This window comes from Theropithecus gelada, chromosome 4, assembly GCF_003255815.1.
Source record: "Theropithecus gelada isolate Dixy chromosome 4, Tgel_1.0, whole genome shotgun sequence".
NCBI classification, from domain to species: domain Eukaryota; kingdom Metazoa; phylum Chordata; class Mammalia; order Primates; family Cercopithecidae; genus Theropithecus; species Theropithecus gelada.
The window spans coordinates 28,718,483-28,739,292 of NC_037671.1; the positions used below are offsets into that span (position 1 = coordinate 28,718,483).

The following is a 20,810-nucleotide window of genomic DNA, read 5'->3' on the forward strand; positions in this document are numbered from 1 at the left end:
AATCCACAACTTAAATTAGAAAGTAGAATGGCAAGAAATTCAAGATCTCCCAAGAGAAGGTATAAATGTGAATGGTAACATCGGAAGCCAAATAAATTGGCTGCCTGGAAGTGATGGGAGTTCCTGCCCACAGGCTTCCCTAAAGTTCTTTCTTTTCCTTGATGGACACCCCATTTGCTTTTTCTCTGCTATTGACAGGAAAATGGTTGGTAAGAGGGGACAATACCTCTTGTTATTGATAGAGTCAATAAAGGATTGAATCTAACATGTGCCTCTCTAAAGAGCTAGCCCTTCGCAAACATGTTTCTTTTCACTTTTAAATTGTAAAAATGATACATGTGTCATAGAGAAATCAGAAAACAGAAACCAGAAAAAACAGAAGCATAACTTCTATGTTCTAACAGACTGACTGTGAACTGACTTCTCTCCTATGTATGTTTTCATATGGTTGAGATTATAGTGAATAATAGACATTACAATATAATAGTATATTATATGTAATATAGAGTATACTATATATAGCCTATTATAGAATAATAGTAATGGTCATTCAGTAACCACATAATATTTCACCTGTGGTTAGATCATAATTTACTTAAACATTCCCCTATTACTAATACTTTAGATGGTGTCCCATGTCTGTGATTCAAAACAATAATGCAATAATATCTTTGTGCAAAAATCTTTCTCTATATTTGGCCTCGTCCCAGGAATAAAATTACTAAATCAAGTGGTTTGCATGCTTTAAAATTCCTGGGATCCATTGTCAAGTTTTAGCAAACATCTGAAGAAAGAGCAGGTGTGTTTTCCCATTTCGTTCTTCAATGTCCTTTCCTCCAACCTGACTTTTCTTCCCCTCACTACCCAGAAAGTTGATGATGACTTCATTTTGACCTAGCTTTGTCTATCAAGGAAGATAGCATTCTGGTATATATAGTATATGTTTTCACACTATTAAGTTAGGGACTTAAAGTGCTGCCATCTCTTGAGTGATGAAAAACTGAAAAGAGAGGATAGGTGGCAAGGAGAAGAAAATGTAATCCCAAAGAGTGAATATCTAACAAAAGAATGTCTGGGGTGGTGGGAACTAGTGATGGGAAGAAAGTTGGAAGATTGAAGAGGTTCTTCCTGGAGCTTCTCAAATTACAACACTGCTAGGAGACTTCCCAGTATCTGAGCAGACATTTCCATTTGCCTAGTAAAGTGATCCTAAAGGAACACCAATGTAATTTCTTATTTTCATTTTAAAAAGCAATGGCAGGTGATAATTTGTAAACAAGCTGAGGCTTGTTGGTAGAGACCTGAACAGATATCTAAAGCAATAATATCTTAACTTGTGCCTGTCGCCTCAATGTTTTAAAACACCACTGTGGCCAATAAATAGTAAACTGGAGACCGAAAACATGTTGTAATTTTGCATGGTTAGAGAATAAGTTTCTGGTTAATTAAATATTTTGATTGATAGAGAATTATTTTAAGTGGATTACAATAAAATGCACTTACCATCAGTGAAACTCTAATTCAGTTCCTCTAGTGGTCAGAATATGGTCCAGTGTTGGAGTCATGATGACTCTAAGATAGAGATTTGTGGAGTGCTGGTTAACAGAAGGCTTGGATATGAACTTTAATTATTTTAAGAGAATTGGAATGTACAGGAAAGGGTAGTTGTATGACAAAAACAGGAAGGCTGCATTTGAGGATAGTCATTCACTAATTTCATAGATATAATTGAGTATCTACTACGGGCAAGAATTGGGAAGAGAAGGCCAGACCCAAAGGTCCCCCAACTGCCAGGATTAAAGGGAAACAGGTCAGCATTTTTCAATCAATTTTATCTCAGATCCACTCTCACACTGTCCTATGAGATGAATGAGGAAAAAATTACACTTTTACATGAAAGGTTATGATACAGTGTAGTGATGAAAAATATACACTTTGGGACCTGCCTGCCTGGATATGTATCTTGGTTCTGACATGGCTCAGCTGTGTGACAGTGGGCAAGTTAATTAACCTCTCTGTGCTTTAGTTTACTCATCTATGAATTAATGATGAAAGTAGATACAACCTCCTAGGGTTGTTCTGAAGATTAGAGTTAATGTATTTAGAGCTTTTACCTCAGGAACCTATCTGCAATTATATTAGTCACTTGTTATAAAAACTCTTGTTAAGACTGAGGCTCCAAGGGTTTCTGGTGATGTGTCTTCAGTGACACGTGCATTTTTTGAGCTGTGGCATTTAGGTCTCCTGACTCATATTGAGTTGTTCAATATTAAAAACATAACTCAAAAGGTCCGCAGGAACTTCCCTTACATACATCCGCATTCATTTCCACATCCCCTAACACACATACATTCATACACCAAAAATATTTTCCACTCACTGGAAGGAAATAATTACTATGGTGGGAAACAAAGCCCATTATTCTTCAATTACAAAACAAAACAAAAACAAACTTAGAATAGTTTGAATGAGGTAAATACATTGGCAAATTAATTCACACTAATGTGTAAATGACTACCACTTGAGTATTTTTCTAATCTTGGGATTTGCCAAAAGGATCCTGGGGCCATTTAGTGGAGAAAAGTTTTAGCAACAAGTCACTGAAGATGGTGAAAAGCAAAAATTCCCACATTGCACTGTACCACAAATGAACTCCCACCAGGGGGGTCTCAGAATGCAGCCTGTTTTCAGGACCTCTGAGCCCCATTTCCTCGGGCCACATCTATACTTGCCTGGTACTGGCAGAGAACTACAAGAGAACCTATTGACAGGTCGAGCTACATTGTGGCCTCAGAGTCTAATCATTCAGGGCACTCTCCACAGAAGAGTGAAGTTGATCAAATTTATCTTCTGGTCCCAGACTTTCAGCTCCTGATCTCTCTCTGAACACCAGCCCTACTCCGGTGTTTATTATTCCCGCTCTGCCGTCTGGCTCCCAATTTCTTTTGCTGTTTCCTCCTTCCTCCTATTTAAAAACTGCTATCAATAATAGATTTGGTGTCAGTCATTTGCCCCATTGGACAGTGCAAATTAACGAGTCTTAATGTGGCTTGCTAGTTAAGGGACAGTTTGTTTTTCCCCTACTGATGACGTTTTTAGTGATTTTGTTTTTGGAAACGAAAAAAACCTTGGGGCAGGGTTGGGTAATGGAGAGTGCTTCCCAGAGCCCCTGAAATCAAACCTGCGGGTGGCTGCCTTCTCTGTTCACTCATAAAACTACTCCAGTAATCAAGGGGCTTGGAAATTTGACTAAATTTGTTTTTTGTTTTTTCTCTTTGTATATTGACTTTTAAATTTAGATTTGTGAACACAAGTTTTCTGAAAAGGAATTTGGTGGAAAGGCTTTATTCCCGTTAATAGTTTGAAAATGGGGCTGGGCATGATGGCTCATGCCTCTAATCCCAGCACTTTGGGAGGCCGAGGCCGGTGTATCATCTCAGGTCGGGAGTTTGAGACCAGCCTGGCCAACATAGTGAAACCCCATCTCTATGGAAAAAATACAAAGTTAGCCGGGTGTGGTGGTGGGCACCTGTAATCCCGGCTAATTGGGAGGCTGAGGCAGGAGAATTGCTTGAACCTGGGAGGTGGAGGTTGGAGGTTGCAGTGAGCTGAGATTAACCACTGCACTCCAGCCTTGGTGACAAGAGTGAAACTCCGTCTAAAAAAAAAAAAGAAAAAAGAAAAAACGGGAAAATGGAGGACACACTCTTCAGTGTAAACCAGGGTGCAGAGAACAAAAGGGGGTTTGAATCTTACAGTCAGTGCCCACCCAGGTTTCCAGCGAGTTCTGTTTATGCAAATAAAGGATTCAAACTTGCTTAGTTCCGATTGGTTGTTGGAGCTGAATTCTGATTGGTCAATAGAGCTGAGCCCTGATTGGTTAATTTAATTGAGTTCTGATTGGTTGGTTCACATGAGCTCTGAAAGCCCCCAAAAGAAAAAGGTGCTGGTTTTCAGGGAACTTGAGTAAGCTGTCATCTCTAGTCAAAAAAGGACCACTTGGATCTATTTTAAATTTAGTGCCAGTGGCTGTGCACGGTGGCTCATGCCTGTAATCCTAGCACTTTGGGAGGCCAAGGTGGGCGGATCACCTGGGGTCAGGAGTTCAAGAGCAGCCTGGCCAACATGGTGAAACTGTGTCTCTACTAAAATACAAAAATTAGCCGGGCATGATGGCGGGTGACTGTAATTCCAGCTACTTGGGAAGCTGAGAGGGGAGAATCGCTTGAACCTGGGAGACGGTGGTTGCAGTGAGCCGAGATCACTGCCACTGCACTCCAGCCTGGGCGGCTGAGACTCCGTCTCAAAAAAAAAAAAAAAATTTAGGGCCAGTGAGCCACGTGAGATCCATTTTGAACAATGGGCTCTTTGATTTTGACGTTTATTCACAGTTGCATCAGCACTCATGTAGTTTCTTTAGGCCAGCCTTTTCTCCACAAGAATGGTATGAAATTTTGCAATGAGCACTCAATTGGAATCAGAGGACTATTGAGGACTATCTCCAATTGTCAGAGGACTGTTGGACTATTCTTGGGCTCAAAAATGCTGCCACAACTTTCCAGCTTGGCAGGAAGCTTAAGCTTTCTCTGCACCTCTGTTTCCTAATCTGTAAAAGAGGTGGAATTATTTACTTCCCAGCATTATTGTGAAGCTTAAATGAAGTAACCTATGGAGAATCAATGTTAAAGCACTTCTCACTTTTGCAGGCCTTTGAGCTTGAAGTAAAAAACTTTTCCTAGCTAACATGTGTCATATTTCTAGCTAACATGCTTTCTTGCCCCCTAACATATCCCTTGGAGTAAATGTTACATCCCTAGCTCAACCACATGTTTTAGATTTATATTCAGTATAACCATTTTTTTTTAAACCACAGGCACAAAAATCTCCTACAGGGAGATAATGAAATGTGTCTTCTCTCATCAGTGCAGCAAGGCAGAAATTTATGATTATAATTCTCTACTTTGAGGCAACGTATCTTTACTATGCTTGCTAATAAGGCAGTGTTTCTCTAAGAACTGCAGGGAAGTGATGTGGAAGTAAAGGTTTTTTGGCCTGAAGGGACATGTTGAGAAATGAAACTGTTGGCAGAAAACTTATCCTTGGCAGCATTTGGTGGGATGAGGCGATAGACTCATTCCCTCACTCCCCGTGGCCTGTCTCCTCCAAGGCAGGACACCCTGAGTTTAGAGCGCATCAGAGAGGGTGTTAAAGGGTGGGAACACCATTGGCTTGCCTGTTAACATGTTGCTTTTGTCGCCCTCAGCCCAGCATCAGCGGGGTGGACCTTGATAAGTTCCGCGAGATTCTCTTGCGTCACTGCGATGTGAACAAGGATGGAAAAATTCAGAAGTCTGAGCTGGCTTTGTGTCTTGGGTTGAAAATCAACCTGTAATCCCAAACTGCTTTGCCTTTTGCTCTTACTGTGTTTCTGTGCTCTTGCTGGTAGAATTGTATCTGTGCATTGCTGTTGGGGACACAGTGGGCAAACTCACAAATGGTGTGCTATTATTGGGCAAGAGGAGGGACGCTAGGGCCTTCCTTCCACCGGCATGATCTATCCCTGCCTCACTGTGCAGTGTCTGTGTTGTTTTCGCCTTGACCCTGGGCTTTCCTATCCTCCCAAAGAGTCAGCTCCCCTGTTACATGGCTCTGCCTGTCCTTCCCTGGTCACCAGGGGGACAGGGGCAGCTGAATGCATTCATTTTGTGCTTTTCTTGTGGGCTTTCTGCTGAGTCTGAATGGTGTGTAGCGTTCATGGCAATTCTGTAACTTCAACATAGATTTTTTTAGTGTGTGTGGAAATAAATCTGCAATTGGAAACAAAAATGTACTGGTAATTGCTTTTGTCCTGTGACCTTTGAAATGTTCTAGCTGGTGGTTTGACTAACAAACCCCTGACGTAATGGAGAAGGGTAGAGAAGGAGAGGGAAGGGCAATATCTTAAAAGAAATCCATACCACCAATCCTTCTATAGTTCTCACATGCCCTCACTAGGACTGACTTCCTGGTGAGCTGGCATTAAAGTGAGAGCTGCCAATAATCACTTTTTATTGGAAGGAGGAGACCAGAACACTCATCCTGGACTGGGTTTTGTTCTTAAGTGCTTGGTGAGCTCACATGGCTAGGCAGGTAGAAATAGAGAAGAAATATGAAGAAAATGTTTCCCAAGTAACCCAGGCTCCCCTCTCCATCCCTTCCTTTTCCAACAGTGCTGTCCAGCAAATCTGGGACACGGCAGCCTTCTTCTAGGTACCTGAGCGTCTCTCATGGGTGCCTCTGCATGCTCCTGGCCCCAACATGTGCCCTGCTCTCTTCTCTCCTGGAACTCTGATGCCATCCCCATGGAAAGGAGACTGCTGGGGCAAGGGCAGAGTTTCTGTGGGGCAGGCCCCACTTTCCCTTACTGTCTTCACCCTTTATTTTTCATGACACCCCTACCTTATACTAGACTGTGCAGTAATTTCAGGTTTCGTGAAGTGTTATAGATAATTCAGAAAAATTAGTGTAGAACAGTGTATTTAGAGCTGTTCATAACCCAAGAATTCTGTTTACAGGGGTTCCCTTCATTACACACCCTTTTCGTAACTTGATTTTCTTCCTCTCAGGTCTCCCTTACCTCCAACATATAGATAATTCATATGAAGAACTACTATTTACTAAGTGCTTTCTATGTGCTAGGTACTTCTAGGTGCTTTCCATACCTTAAGTAATTTAGTCTTCACCAAATCCCTGTGAGATAGGTACTATCATGATACTCAGAGATGAAGAAACCGAGGTAGATAGAAGCTAAACAACATGTTCGTTATCACAGCTCTTACAAGTGGGAAGTCAGGGAGTCTGACTCTGGAACCCCATGCTCCTAACCACCATTTTATTTATTTATTTATTTATTTATTTATTTATTTATTTATTTATTTAAGAGATGGGCTTTCACCATGTTGCCCAGGCTGGTCTCAAACTCCTGGGCTCAAGTGATCCACTCGCCTCAGCTTCTGAAAGTGCTGGGATTACAGGCATGAACCACCATGCCTGGCCAACAACAGACAATTTTCATGCACCTTTCAGGAAGCCTTGGCCCCTTTCTGCAGGTTTTTTCTCACAGTGGGATCTGCCACACCTCCCAGAAGGACAATTCTCCAAGTCTGGGTCATTCAGCCTGGAGTACACTTTGTGGGAGCTTAAAGAGAGTTCAGGAAGCACCACAGGGTGAGCCACACATGCCAGATTCTTCTGTTGATTGTCCAAATGGTGAGCTAACTGTGCACACATACACCCTTCACAGGACAAACAACTATTTTCGGAATTGAGACCGCCTGAACCCACAAAGAGGAAAAGACATTCTCTATTTCCACGACATCACATTATTCTGCAGTGATTAATTCTTCTTAATCTCCTGTTTTCTTGTTGTGTTTTAAATAACAGAAGAAGCCTTTTATTTTAACATAGTTGAATTTATTTTATATTTATTTATCGCAACATACTTTATGTTTGGTTTGAGAAAACCCACTCTATATGTCACAAATGCATTCTCTTCCACTATCACTTTTTTAAACTTTAAAATAATTGTAGTCATAGATACATATGTGTGTGTGTTTTTAGCACACCAATTGCCATTTAACCATTTTTAAGTGTATAATTCAGTGACACTAATTACATTTACGATCTTGTGCAATGATTACCACTATGTCTAAAGTTTACTCATCACCCCAGACAGAAACTCTGTACCCACTAAACAATAACTCCCAATTTCCCTCTTCTCCATTCTCTGTTAAGCTCTAATCTATGTTGTCTATATGAATTCACCTATTCTAGATATTTTATATAAGTTGAATCATATATTTGTCCTTTTTTGTCTGGTTTGCTTTACTAAGCATTGTAATTTCATGATTTATCCATGTTGTAGCACATATCAGAATGTCATTCCTTTTTATGGCTGAATTATTTTCCATTGCATGAGTAGTCTATATTTTGTTTATTCATTTGCCTGTTGATTGACACTTGGTTTGTTTCCACCCTTTGGTTATTGTAAATAATGCTGCAAGGAACATTGTCGTATGAACATCTGCGTCCCTGTTTTCAATTCTTTTGTGTATATACGTAGGAGTGGAACTGGTGGTTCATATATTAATTCTATGTTTATCTTTTTGAGGAAATGCCAAACTGTTTTCCATATAGCTGCAACATTTTACATTCCCACTAGCAATGTATGAAGGCTCTAATTTTAATCTCCTGTTCCTAAATAGAGCTTTTATGGAACTGGCAAAAATCAGAACTGGACCCAAGGCTGAGCCACATCCATGTAATTTATGACTCTTCCTTTAGCTACATGAAGAGAATCTTTCAGGTTTGCTGCTCCTGCAATGGGTGTACTGCATTCTTAGCTAAGGATGTGCATCCTCCTCAGTGTCTACCTAGTGGTGGCTGAGTGGAGGATAAGGGTGGGAAGGGACGTTTTATTCTTTTAGGAATAACTTGTTCAGATCCATTGAAAGAAGCTACATACCTTGAGCACCAGCAAGCTTTCAGTCATGGCACATAGCTGAAACTCTATCAGAAGCCCTCAGGTTTCCTGCTCTATTACAATCTTAAGTTGATGAAGACCTTTCCAAGCATGCAAAGAAAGAGCTGGTGAAGATCTTTGAATAGCAAGAGGGTGGGTTTGTTCCACGTGAGGAATGAGTTAACTATATCCTATAATGTAGGTGCTGGTGGATTCATTTATGGATGACCAAGGAAGATAAACGGACTTAGGTTTTTGTTGAAAAACCAGAGGCAGATCAGGGAGCTGAAGTAGAGGCTTCTAGTAGGCAGAAGTCTCTTATCAGAGCCCATGTAGTATGTATTTGATGGGTTGGGAAAAAGTGGAATGACATCCTGAAAGCTGTGCTTTGGTCCAAAGATGTGTGTTCATCCATTCATTCAACAAATACCTATTAAGAATGAATGAAGCCTTCTTCAATTGGTCAGGCCCTCAGACATACCACTCCCTCCCCTGAATTATGATCCCAGGTAGTCACTGTCCTACTCATCTGCCAACTATACCTCCAAATAGTGTTAATTTATATTTATGGATACTTTTCTTCTTAAGTGGATTGTAAAGTTATTGATACCAAGGAATTGTGTCTTGCAGTCCTTTGTATATCAAGCATTTTAGTTGTAATCAAGAATGCTGTTGACAGTGGTGGTGGTGATGATGGTGTTGGTGGACTAAGAATCTACTGCACAACATAGTTGGGGATTGGGCAGTGCTTAATGTAATCTTTTATTGGGTCTACATGATTATAAAGCAAAATAAAAATGTAATCATATTTGCTGCATAGTGTAGCCTAAAATAAATAGTTAAGTGATAGATCTCAATCACTCATTTTTGTAAAATTTCAGTAAAATTGGTGTGGGTATCCAGCTTTACTTTATCTCTTGATATTGCAATTTCTGGTCAATTCAGCCCCAAATTCTATAACACCCAGTAGCTGGAGTGGACTTAATATAACACAAGTAACGGACTTTCTGATTAAACCTGGACAAAGCTTGGTGTAAAAACAACTTCAGAGGCCCTACTGCCAGTCCCATAAGCTTCCGTTTTGCTTCTTGATTGCTTATTTGTTTATAAGTTCTTGAAGGCAAAAGCTTACAGGTTTTTATTTTAGCAATAGTTAGCTTACTTTTGCTTTATGAGAGTTAGGGATACTTACAGCCATAACCTCCTCTATGAGACTTTTAGGACAATGTTGAGTTTCTAACTATAATAACAAACAGTCACAACCTAGGAGATAAACTCCTGCTTCTGCCTTCTCAAGGACCTTCTCTCTTCATTCCCTCCAGGGTTAAAGGAACTAATTATTTCGACTGTGGACCTTCCCTTGTTTTTCTTAACATTCTGGGCCATCTTAGTCTCCCTGACTCCTTCCACTGACATCAATCAGTTCCACTCTCCTCTGCTCCCACAATCCCTCCACCCTCGCTCCTCTCTCTGCAGTGACTTCACAGCTCCCTAGTGTCTCTTCTTGATCTTTTTCTAGTCTCTTCTTTCCACCTTCCACTTCATCCCTTTTGCCCTTGACCAATTAAAATGTACCCTTTCTTCTTGGATCTTCTTAAGTCCCAAGTTTTCCATAAATCTGCTCCACTCTCCATATCTCTTTTCACCCAATTTCTATTATTCTTTAATTAATATCCATAATTTAATCATGATTCTCTTGTAGTTGCTGTATCTGTGGGGCTCTGTCATCTCCAACGAGGTGAAAACCTTTCAGTAAGATCTGAAACCCTTGTTTTAGACTTTGGTAGCAACTCCAACTGGCCCTGCCAGACCACTATATGAGTATACATCTCCTAGCATAGTTACCAGCACGGATGAGAAACTTTCCTCACCGAGCGATGGAGAAAGCCTTGCCTCTGAGGCTGGTTCCCTGGTATTTATTTCCAATTCTGACTTTTGCTAGCTGTATAGCCTGGGGAAAACCAACAAATATCTCTATATATCCATTTCCTTATCTGAAAAATAATACTGACTTCCAGTGAAAATGATGCTGTATGTTCAGGATTTGAGAAAGCATCTCACCGGGCCACCACTCCAAATGCATAGCACTGTCAGAATCAGCGATAAGAAATAATTAAAAAAAATAAGGCTCACAAATAAGACGAGACTTTTCCTGTAGGATAAAGCGAGCCTGAGGTCTTGCTGGGCTCCAGATTGTGAGGCAAGAAGGAGCAGCAGCAGGCACCAGGAAGGTCCCTGAGCAGGGAGAAAGGAGTGGGTCTCATTGCTCAAAACCAGGGGCTGGAGATGGACTTCACAGGCATGAAAAGAGGCTGGAAAAGCTGAGTGGCACCGCTGGGCCAAAGGCTTACAAGTGCCTCAAACCTAGGGAGCTGGACCTGTGCCAAGTCACCCACTACACCATTATGCAACCTCTAATATTCAGAGTATTTTTAGAGGGAAGGAGTCATAGGCCCCCAGTGCAAAATGTAGGTTTTTAGCTATGGCCCTAAGAGGCCAATCTTATGTAAGCACCAAACTACCTGACAAGAACTTAGAAGAGACAGAGAGAGAAAGAGAAATAGAGAAATAGAAAGAGAAAGAGAAAGAAAGAGATCATTATTCACATAAGCCTGCAAACTTTAATTCTAAAGTTCATAAAGTTAGAAACAGAACTATCAGCAATCCTTCTTCTGAGTATATGCCCAAAATAGAAGAAATCACCATCTTGTAAAGATATCTCACCCTGATGTTCATTGCAGTATTATTCACAGTAGCCAAGATATGGAAACAATCTAAATGTCCATTGACAGGTTAATGAATAAAGAAAATGTGGTATATACATTTAGCCTTAAAAAGGAAGGAGAGCCTGCCATTTGCCACAACATGAATGGACATGGAGGACATTATGCTAAGTGAACTAAGCCTGGCACAAAAAAGAAAAATACTGCATCATCTCACTCACATGTGGAATATTTGAGGTTTTGTAAAAAAGAGCTCAAATACACAGAGATAGAGGATGAAACAGTGGTTGGGAGATGAGGAGGGGAGGGCACAGGCAGTGGGGAGATGTAGGTCAAAGGATATAAAATAGCAGGTATGCTAGGATGAACAAATTTCGAGATCTAATGTACAACATGAGGACTAAAGTTAATAAAATTGTATTGTATTAGGATTTTATGTTATATAAATAGGTTTTACCTGCTCTTGTCACAAAAAATGATGTGAGATGATAGATATGTTAATCTGCTTCATTATAGTAACTATTTTACTATCTATATGTGTCCTGTAACATCATGTTTAAGACCCAAATATACGCAATACAATTTATTTTAAAAATAAATAAAACAAAAAGTTTTTAAGGTCATTCGGAAAAAAGCTCATGAGAAAAGCTAATGCTGAAGAGACTATTACAAAATCAATATTCAGGGAGTAAACAAATGAAATAAAAACAATACAGCCATATAAAAATACCTTTAAAATAGATATGTTTGTGTTTGCTAAAATATATGTAACTTATGTTTATAAAGGAATCTGTAATTTACTTTCCTCCAGGAAGAGGCACTGGGTGACAGAGTAGGAAGGAGACTTCACGGAATATTCTTTGTACCTTTTGAATTTTGAACCATATGAATGTATTATCTACTTAACCAAATATATAAATATAAAATTTAATAATTATAATATCAGTATATGTTTGCTTAGAACCCTTACAATAATAAAGGTATAATAATTAAAACAATTATTTAAAAATAGGCAGAATGAAATATAAACAAGTGGACATAAATAAGAACCCATTAAAATCATGAAAATAAAATATATAATTACTGAAATAATATTAGTGCAAGAAATAACTTTTGACCGGTCACAGTTGGAATCAGTGAATACACATATTGCAGATAATTCACATAGGAAGACACAGACACACACTAGATAAAAATTAAAAAGAAGATAATTGTTTTTAGAGTCGACAACATATGTCTATAGCAACTGCAAAGAGAATAAAAATAGTGGATCAATACAACTTGAAGAGATAACAGTTGAGTTTCCAGAAATGAAGACATGAATCCTCCAAATGTGAATACATAGTGAATTCTAAACCTGGTAAATAAAAATAAACCCACACCAGAAACTTTACATTGAAAATGTAGAAAACAAAGGCTAAAGAAACCTCAAAAGCTGAGAAAAATGAGAAAATTATGTACTAAATAATAACTACATTGCCAGTAGATTCTTATCAGCAAAGCCAGATAATAAATGGACAGCGGAGTATTTCCACGTAAGAAAGGAAAATAGCAGTTTATCTAAAATGTTACCTATCTAAACTATCATTCAAAATTAGGATGAAAGACTTTACATAGACAAATATTTTGAGGGTTTTACTCAACTTCCACCATATATTCTTATTAAGAACTAGATAACGCTATATTTAAACAGAAAACTAAATCCAAAAGGAAGTGTGGGATGCATAGAGTATGGTAATTGATTTTAAAATATTTAAACCTTAAAATGGACAGAGATTTGGCTAAAAATTGATTTGTAAGGATGTTCACTACAGTACCAACTATAACATATGAAAGTATAGAAACAACCAAGATGCCCAATAGTGCTACTCCAACCTTTGTAGCACTTCATTTGTATTAAAAATCTGGACTTTTAAAACAGCTGGTGTTTTCTTTTTCTTTTGAGACAGAGCCTTGCTCTGTCGCCCAGGCTGGAGTGCAGTGGCCCGATCTCGGCTCACTTCAACCTCCACCTCCCGGGTTCAAGTGAGTCTCCTGTCTCAGCCTCCTGCGTAGCTCGGATTAGAGGTGTCCGCCATAGTTTTGTATTTTTTAGTAGAGATGGGGCTTCTCCATTGTTGGCCAGGCTGGTCTCGAACTCCTCACCTCAGGTGATCTGCCCGCCTCTGGAAGCGCTGGGAGGATGGGCGGAAGCCACCACGCCCGGCCTAAATAGCTGTCTTTCACGTATTACATAATAATCTCAGAAACTGTCTTTGTGGCCTGTTATTTTCCTGGGAGTAGAGGTTAAAATATTTTTCTTTAAAAACATGGCCAAGGTACAGTGTTGAAAAGGAGCAGCTCCCTTGTCCTTCTGGCAGGGAATGCGATGAAGTGGCCTGCTTCTTCAGTGCCCCGCTGCTTAATTCTCTAGGGGAGTACAGAGGGTCAGGTTGTGGAACTCAGTGCCTAGAGGATTAATGTTTACAACTCCTGAAGCCCCAGCCGACTTGTTACAGGTCCCTGTAGTTTGTCTTGTTGTCTATAGGCGGTTTATGTTAAACAGCTCAATTAAACTCTCTATTTTGAAAGGACAGAGAAGTTTCTCTCAAATTCTTGATTTGGTGTACGCGTAGGTGGGCTTGGAGAACGAGTGCAAAGTTTTGACAACGCAGCAGAAATATAATGTCGTAGACTGGAATGATAAAGCTCTACCACGGCGCTAAACGTCCGCTGAGCAATCTGGGTTCTACTGGTTGCTCTGAACAAACTCCGCCTCTTTCTAACCAAGTAGATAACTTCCCGGTGGCGTACTGGTACCCGTTTTTGCGTTGCCCCAGCAGATTACTTTTCTGAATGAACACCTGTCTAAGTGTGCACGCACTACGGTCTCGGGGGGGGGGGGGGGGGGTTTTCATAGGCACATGATGGGGGCGTGGCAGGCCAAGAAGGTCTTGGGAAATGCAACATTTGGTCATGGGAAAAACAATGCCTGTTCTCACCTAGGTCCGTGGGCACAGGCTGGGGGCGGGGGGGACACTTAGCCAAGGACCACGCCCTCCTCTACCCTGCACTTCTCTTTTCGCTTCGGTATCATTTAAAGGGACCATGCGCTTTCCTTCCATACCAGTATTACGCAACTCAAAAAAGTGCAATGACTTTTTAAGATCATTAAGAGTACAAACAAAAAGTTACTAAAAGTGGACAGGAATGAATTAGGAATTATACCCAAAGTAAAGCTCAGATTATTCACTATTTTAGAAGTAGCATTCCAGCAATTTAGAGATACTCTTTAGGAAAAAGAAATGGGTCTATCTTGACTCTATTCCGTTATGTTAAATTAGAAAGAAAAGGCCAGGTGAGGTGGATCACACCTGTAATCCCAGCACTTGGGGAGGCTGAGGCGGGAGGATCACGAGGTCAGGATATCGAGACCATCCTGGCTAGCACGGTGAAACGCCGTCTCTACTAAAAATACAATAAAAATTAGCTGGGCGTGGTGGCACGTACCTGTAATTCCAGCTACTCGGGAGGCTGAGGCAGGAGAATCTCTTGAACCAGGGAGGCGGAGGTTGCAGTGAGCCGAGATCGTGCCACTGCACTCCAGCCTGGGCAACAGAGCAAGATTCCGTCTCAAAAAAAAAAAAAAAAAAAAAAAAAAATTACAAGGAAAAACTCCCAATTGTCTGTGGAGACTGACAATGGAGATGCAAGAACGTTGAGGGTTGGGTGGGGCCGACCTTCAAAAAACCTGATGCATTTTGTGGTATTTCTTCTGCTGTGATTCCTCCTCTTCCATCATCCATCTTTATCTTGTCATAATAATCTATCTATTATCTTCCTTTAAATATAGAATTAGTGCTTGCCTAATTGGCTTTCCTGGAATCTAATTAGTTTTAAACATTTTCTCAACTTAATTTTTTGTATGTAAAAATGAAGATGGCGTTTGCAACAGAGTTGAGGTAATCATTTTCACAGGGAAATCATTTCCAGGGATTTATAACTGTATTCACTAATTTGTTAGAGCATGAAATGATAAACTCCATTTTTTTTTCCTTTGCACTCCAGATTACAGTCAAGGGAACATCTTTCTTCTCATACCATCATAAAAAGAGACACAATAGCCAACGGCTTGCCTGCCATCTAGTGCTTACCTATTACCAGAAAAACTTCATGGTAGTGAAAATATGATCCTTCACTACTAATTTGACTTCATTATTTGCAATCAACAGGATCAAAGCCAACACTTTGGCACAATTTCTTTTGCTAGAAGTTTAAGAAAGTTCACTGGGTTTTTATTTATGGCAATCTCCTTTGATGTTTATTGAAATCGTTCTAATGACTAACATTTTCAAGTTTTTTGGCTGTCAGATTGATGTTTTCCGGAATAAATGTATGAGTGGTCCACAAGGCTGCTCAATTTTAAATGGGCAGCACTTGGTAATTGGTATTGCCTGGTGAGTTAACATCTAGTGAGACTATCTGATATATACAGAATCTTCTTCTACGAGGGGCTGGAAACTTCCCTCTGACAAACAGTGTGGTGGAAGAGTTATTGAACCTGGGGTCTGGAATCCTGAATGTGAATTCCAGCTTAAGCCATTTTATCTTGGACAAAGTCACCTGACTCTCCCAGGATTACATTGCTTGTGTAAAATGAAAGGCCAGACTGATTGATTTCTAAGGTTTCTTCCAGTTCTAACACATGTTGAAGAATTAATAACCTGATGGAAAAGTACGCCAATATTTTCATCTTGTACTTTAGTTACAGATATTGTTGTTTAAAACTACTTGCTAATAATTGTCGCCCTAAAGAAGATTCAGACCGGAAAGTAGCTTTTATGCACTAACATTCTTCACGGGGCCTGTATACATGAATACGGCAGATGCAAGCCATTTGGGCCAAACAAATCCATTCAAAGTTAGAAAAGATCTAGGATATTTCAGGTCAGAAAGAACATGTGATAGGAAAAAAAACCTACGTAAATGAGAGAGAAAGTATATGAATCCAGTTAAATTTTTGAGCCCACCACTTGGCTATGTGCTATTGAAATCACCACTGCAAAACTGTAACTGCCCTAAAGAAGATTCCGAGCTGAAAGTTACTTTTATGTACTAACATACTTAATGGGGCTTATATACCTTAATACAGGTTTTATAGCAAAAGTTCCATCCAAGTTCCTAGTCAGGTCTGTTTATGCAAATAAAATATTCAAATTTGTTTAGTTCTGATTGGTTGATACAGCTGAGCCCTCATTGGTCAATACAGATAATCCCTGATTGGTTGGTTCAGGTGAGCTCTGAAAATTCCAAAGTTGAACAGAGGTGTGGGTTTACTGGGAACTCAGAGTACTCCTTGTGATCTCTAGCAACTGGTCCTTGGCTCTATTTTAAATTCAGGTCCAGTTAACCACTTGGGATCCATCTTGAAGGATCCATCTTGAAGGACTGGCTTTTTCAGTTTCATATTTATTAATGACAACTTTGCATTTTTTAGTTACCTTGTTAATCAATTACGATCAGCTTGTCCAGGCACAGTGGCTCACGTCTGTAATCCCAGCACTTTGGGAGGCCGAGGCGAGTGGAACACCTGAGGTCAGGAGCTCGAGACCAGCCTGGCCAACATGGTGAAACCCCGTCTCTACTAATAATACAAAAATTAGCTGAGCGTGGTGGCGCATGCCTGTAATCCCAGCTATCCAGGAGGCTGAGGCAGGAGAATTGCTTGAACCCAGGAGGTGGAGGTTGTAGTGAGCTGAGATCACACCATTTCACTCCAGCCTGGGTGACAAGAGCGAAACCCCGTTTCCAAAAAACAAGAAATATTACCAGCTTGAATTCTCCCCATTGCACCCTGGGAAGTTCATAGCCCTGGTCTGCAAGTCTCCCAGGTTGTTCCTAAGAACTTCGTCTGTGGAAAAGATATAGAATAAAGAAGAGGATTTGGGGGAAGATCAGAAGATCTTAGAGAACCAGGAGAGCAACCTGGGCTCCTGTCAACCAAAAAAAAAAAAAAAAATCCCTTAGCTAGAATAAGAAAGAAAGACCGAAAGGCCTATGGGTCCCAGAGCAGTGGAAAAGGGCCTAGCTTCATAACAGAAACCCAGGGAAACAGCAAGCTGTTGGAGGGGAGACTGCCATGTGTCACATCAGGGTTCCCTGTGACCCAAGCATAGCAAAGAAGAATCTGAGAACAAATAGTCTCAAACAGCTCTTCTTCATCTGTCAAAATACAATGCCCATTTTTTTCTAGACAATGAAGCAAAATTTTACGCCCCTAGTTATTTGAGTGCAGATGGTAGCAAAATTGAGTTAGGGAATGTTGTACACAGTTGGGAAGAGGGAGAGGGAAGGATAGTTTGTGTGGAACCCTTACTTGGTGCACACTTTGTATTTTTTTTTTTTTTTTAATAAATCTGTGCCATTCTGACTCATCACTGATTACTACATGCACAATGATAGCAATCCACAGGCAAGCGTTCATATTGCTAATGATACTGCTTTACAGAGTGATTATCTGAGAGCCATTCTCAGCTGCTGCATCAGGATTAAAGCATTTGTGCAACCACAAATTAAGGCAGGGGTGAAAAAGCCAGCACTTGTTCAGTCAAAAAGAGCTGGCAAAGAGGGCAGCCTGCAATTAGATTAAACATGTTTGTCACCAGGGGGCTGGCAGGCCTGGGTCACATGCTCAAGAGTTGGGGATGACCTTTAACAGATGTAGATTCTCAATATATAAACCCTTCAGTCCAAAGCAGATAAATGAACCAAGTTTTGTAGCTGGCTGCGTCATGTTTTTATCTCCATTTGAATAAGCATTTTCTGGGCTTACTGTTGAGATACAACAAGTCATTGTTGAGATCTCTTAAAGGACCACACTAGCCAGCCCCATCAGTGATCTTATGCTTGGATATCCCAGGGATCAGTAACCAAAATCATTCGTTTGTGCCAGTCCCTTCAACACTTTCTGAAAATTTTCCCTTTGGCTGTTTTGGATAAGAAAACTTCATTTTCAAATGTTTTGCCTAATATTTTTACCTTAACACGGGTACACAAAAAAGTCTTCCAGAGACAGAGGATCACTTGTAATAGTCAAAGATTCAACTAACTGACTCAGGAGAGAAGTGTCTGCTAGCAGTAGGACCGGGCTATTTGATATATTTCATGGAACTTCTCCCTCTCTACTTCCCATCCTGCCTTTATTAGGAAGCCAAAGAAAAAACTTGATTTTACAAAGCCTGATCCTTTAATTACTGGCACACTCAGGTTCACAGAAATCCTAAATGGCTTTGTATTGGTCACAACTTTTATCTCCAGCAGATTTATAAACCACTGCAAGGCCATATCGCTAGTACTTAGCATACACAAAAGTTTTAACCAGATATACTTCCTTATACGGGTTCTCTGTTCTAGCCTTAACTTGCCTGGAGCATTCCTAACTCTTGGTGTGACCCTCAGTCTCCACTCTCTTTTCCACACATCAAAACATTCTTCACCTTCAAGCACAGCTCAAAGCTCACTTCTTCCAGGAGGCAGTCCCTGATTAATCAGATGGAAGTGGTCACTTCCCCTCAGGAAATGAGACAGCTGCTCTATGAAGAAAAGAGCATTAGACTGAGAATCAGAAGGGCTAAACCCAAATCCCAGCTTTGCTAAGAACTCACTGAGGGACTGTATTAGTTTCCTAGAGTTTCCATAAGAAAGTATCACATACTAGGTGGCTTTAAACAACAGAAATGTATCATTTTACAGTTCTGGAGGCTGGAAATCTGAAATTAAGGTGTTAGCAGGGCTGTTTCCTTCTGAGAGCTATGAGGGAGAATCTCTTTCACGTTTCTCTCCTAGCTTCTGGTGGTTTGCTGGCAATCTTTGGTGTTCCTTGGCTAGTAGGAGTGCTACCCTGATGTCTGCCTTCATCTTCACATGACATTCCCCCTGTTTGCATGTCTGGCTCTGTATCCAAATTTCCTCTTTTTATAAGGACACCATTCATATTGGACTAGGGGCCCATCCTATGCCAGTATGACTTCATCTTAACTAATTACATTTGCAATGATCCTATTTACAAATAGGTTGTATTCTGAGGTACTGAAGGTTAGACTTCAGGATATGAATTTGGAGAGTATGCAATTCAACCCGTAACAGGGCCCATAGGAAAAAAAAATAATCCCTCTCAGTTTCCTGACCTGTAAAATAGAGGTAAAGTCGAAATAACTACTCACAGAATCCTTGGAAGGATTAGTGTAGGTAGTTACCTAGTTCTGTGGCTTAGTGGATGCATATGTTCGATTCCATATGTTATCGTTTTTATTTTCTGCTGTCTTATTATGCTTTTTACACCTATATATGAGTGGAAGCAGAGCGGAGAGAAGACCCAAACATAATTGATGGCTCCTCCCTGGGGGAAGTGGGGACACTGTAACGGCTTCCTTCAGTGAGGCACCAAGCTAGGCAAGGAGACAAGCTGTAAGCAAAGAGCTTACAGTCTGTTGGAGGGATTGTAGTGCCAGATGACCCAGCACAATTCATGAGTTAATGTTTGAAAGGTATAGTGGCCTTTCCCTCAGTCCTTTAGCTGCTGCCTGGGATGCAGGATTTACTTCAGTGGAGTCAATTATGAGATGCTGCAAGAAGAGAAAGTGCTCTCCAAGTGAGTGTTTATTTTACTCAAAATTTCATTTTAAAATGTATGTTTGCGTAAAATGCCTGTACATTTCCTTTGGATCATCTGCTCTAGAAGTAATAGGTCAGTTTCAAGGGTGTTCTTTCCCAGCGGGTGTGGGGTCAGACTGACTCAGATCTTGTTCTCCTACACAGGCAGGGAGCCCAAAACTTGCCTCTGCTGTCCTTCTCTGAGAGTCTACCAATTGGCTTCCTTACTATTGTTGCACAACACCACACATAATTCGATTTCTTTTAGAAGCTGCACAGAAGGACATCCATAAAATTAGCCCCAGTAAGGTTCTTACTGTTTCATTAAATGTTTCCGGTAACTTTCTGATCTGATGGAACAGTCATAACTACAAATGTTATGCATTTTGGATACATGATATAGGCGTTTGCTTTCTTTTTAGAAAAACATGAAACTAGAAAGGGAGTGTATTGAGAACTGAGCTCCCTACCTGGCTGATGACAGAAGCATGGGCGGTGGAGGAGACAGTAAGTGAGCTCCCAGGCATTCAGCTCACTCAGCCCCGTAGCCTCCCTTAGAGTGCTTTTCCATACTTGTGTCTTAAACAATAGGCATGAAGTGATGAATTCAGAATGGACACACAGTAGGTGCTTTTAAGCGTGATTCCATCTGCCTCTAGCTGTCAACATAAGGCCACACTAGAGTAATTTTGCGGCAAATTCTGAGCTTGGTTACAGAACTTTTGGGCAGGGAGGACTCAATAAGCAAATCCCCCCCGAGAGGGGGATTATGATTTATATTTACAAAGCACCAAATAAAGTTCACATAAACCTCATGAGAGATTCCTCCTTCCATGCTATAAAGTGGAGGCCAGAAACATCAAGACTTTCCCCAGGCTCCTCAGGAAGAAAGAAGCAGAGCCAGGACTCACACAGGACTTCGGACTCAAAAGCCTTTTCTCTCATGAGCCACTGGC

General features: G+C 40.5%; 1 protein-coding gene across 1 annotated transcript in view; it reads left to right on the forward strand.

Moving 5' to 3' along the window:
* Nucleotides 1–5,826, forward strand: part of SCGN (secretagogin, EF-hand calcium binding protein) — a 49,947-nt gene extending 44,121 nt beyond the window's left edge. Inside the window, exon 11 of the mRNA XM_025382958.1 lies at nucleotides 5,264–5,826. Within this exon, the coding sequence (XP_025238743.1) occupies nucleotides 5,264–5,392 (129 nt within the window). The 3' untranslated portion in view covers nucleotides 5,393–5,826. The remainder of the gene's footprint in view (nucleotides 1–5,263) is intronic.
* Nucleotides 5,827–20,810: the final 14,984 nt, after the last annotated feature.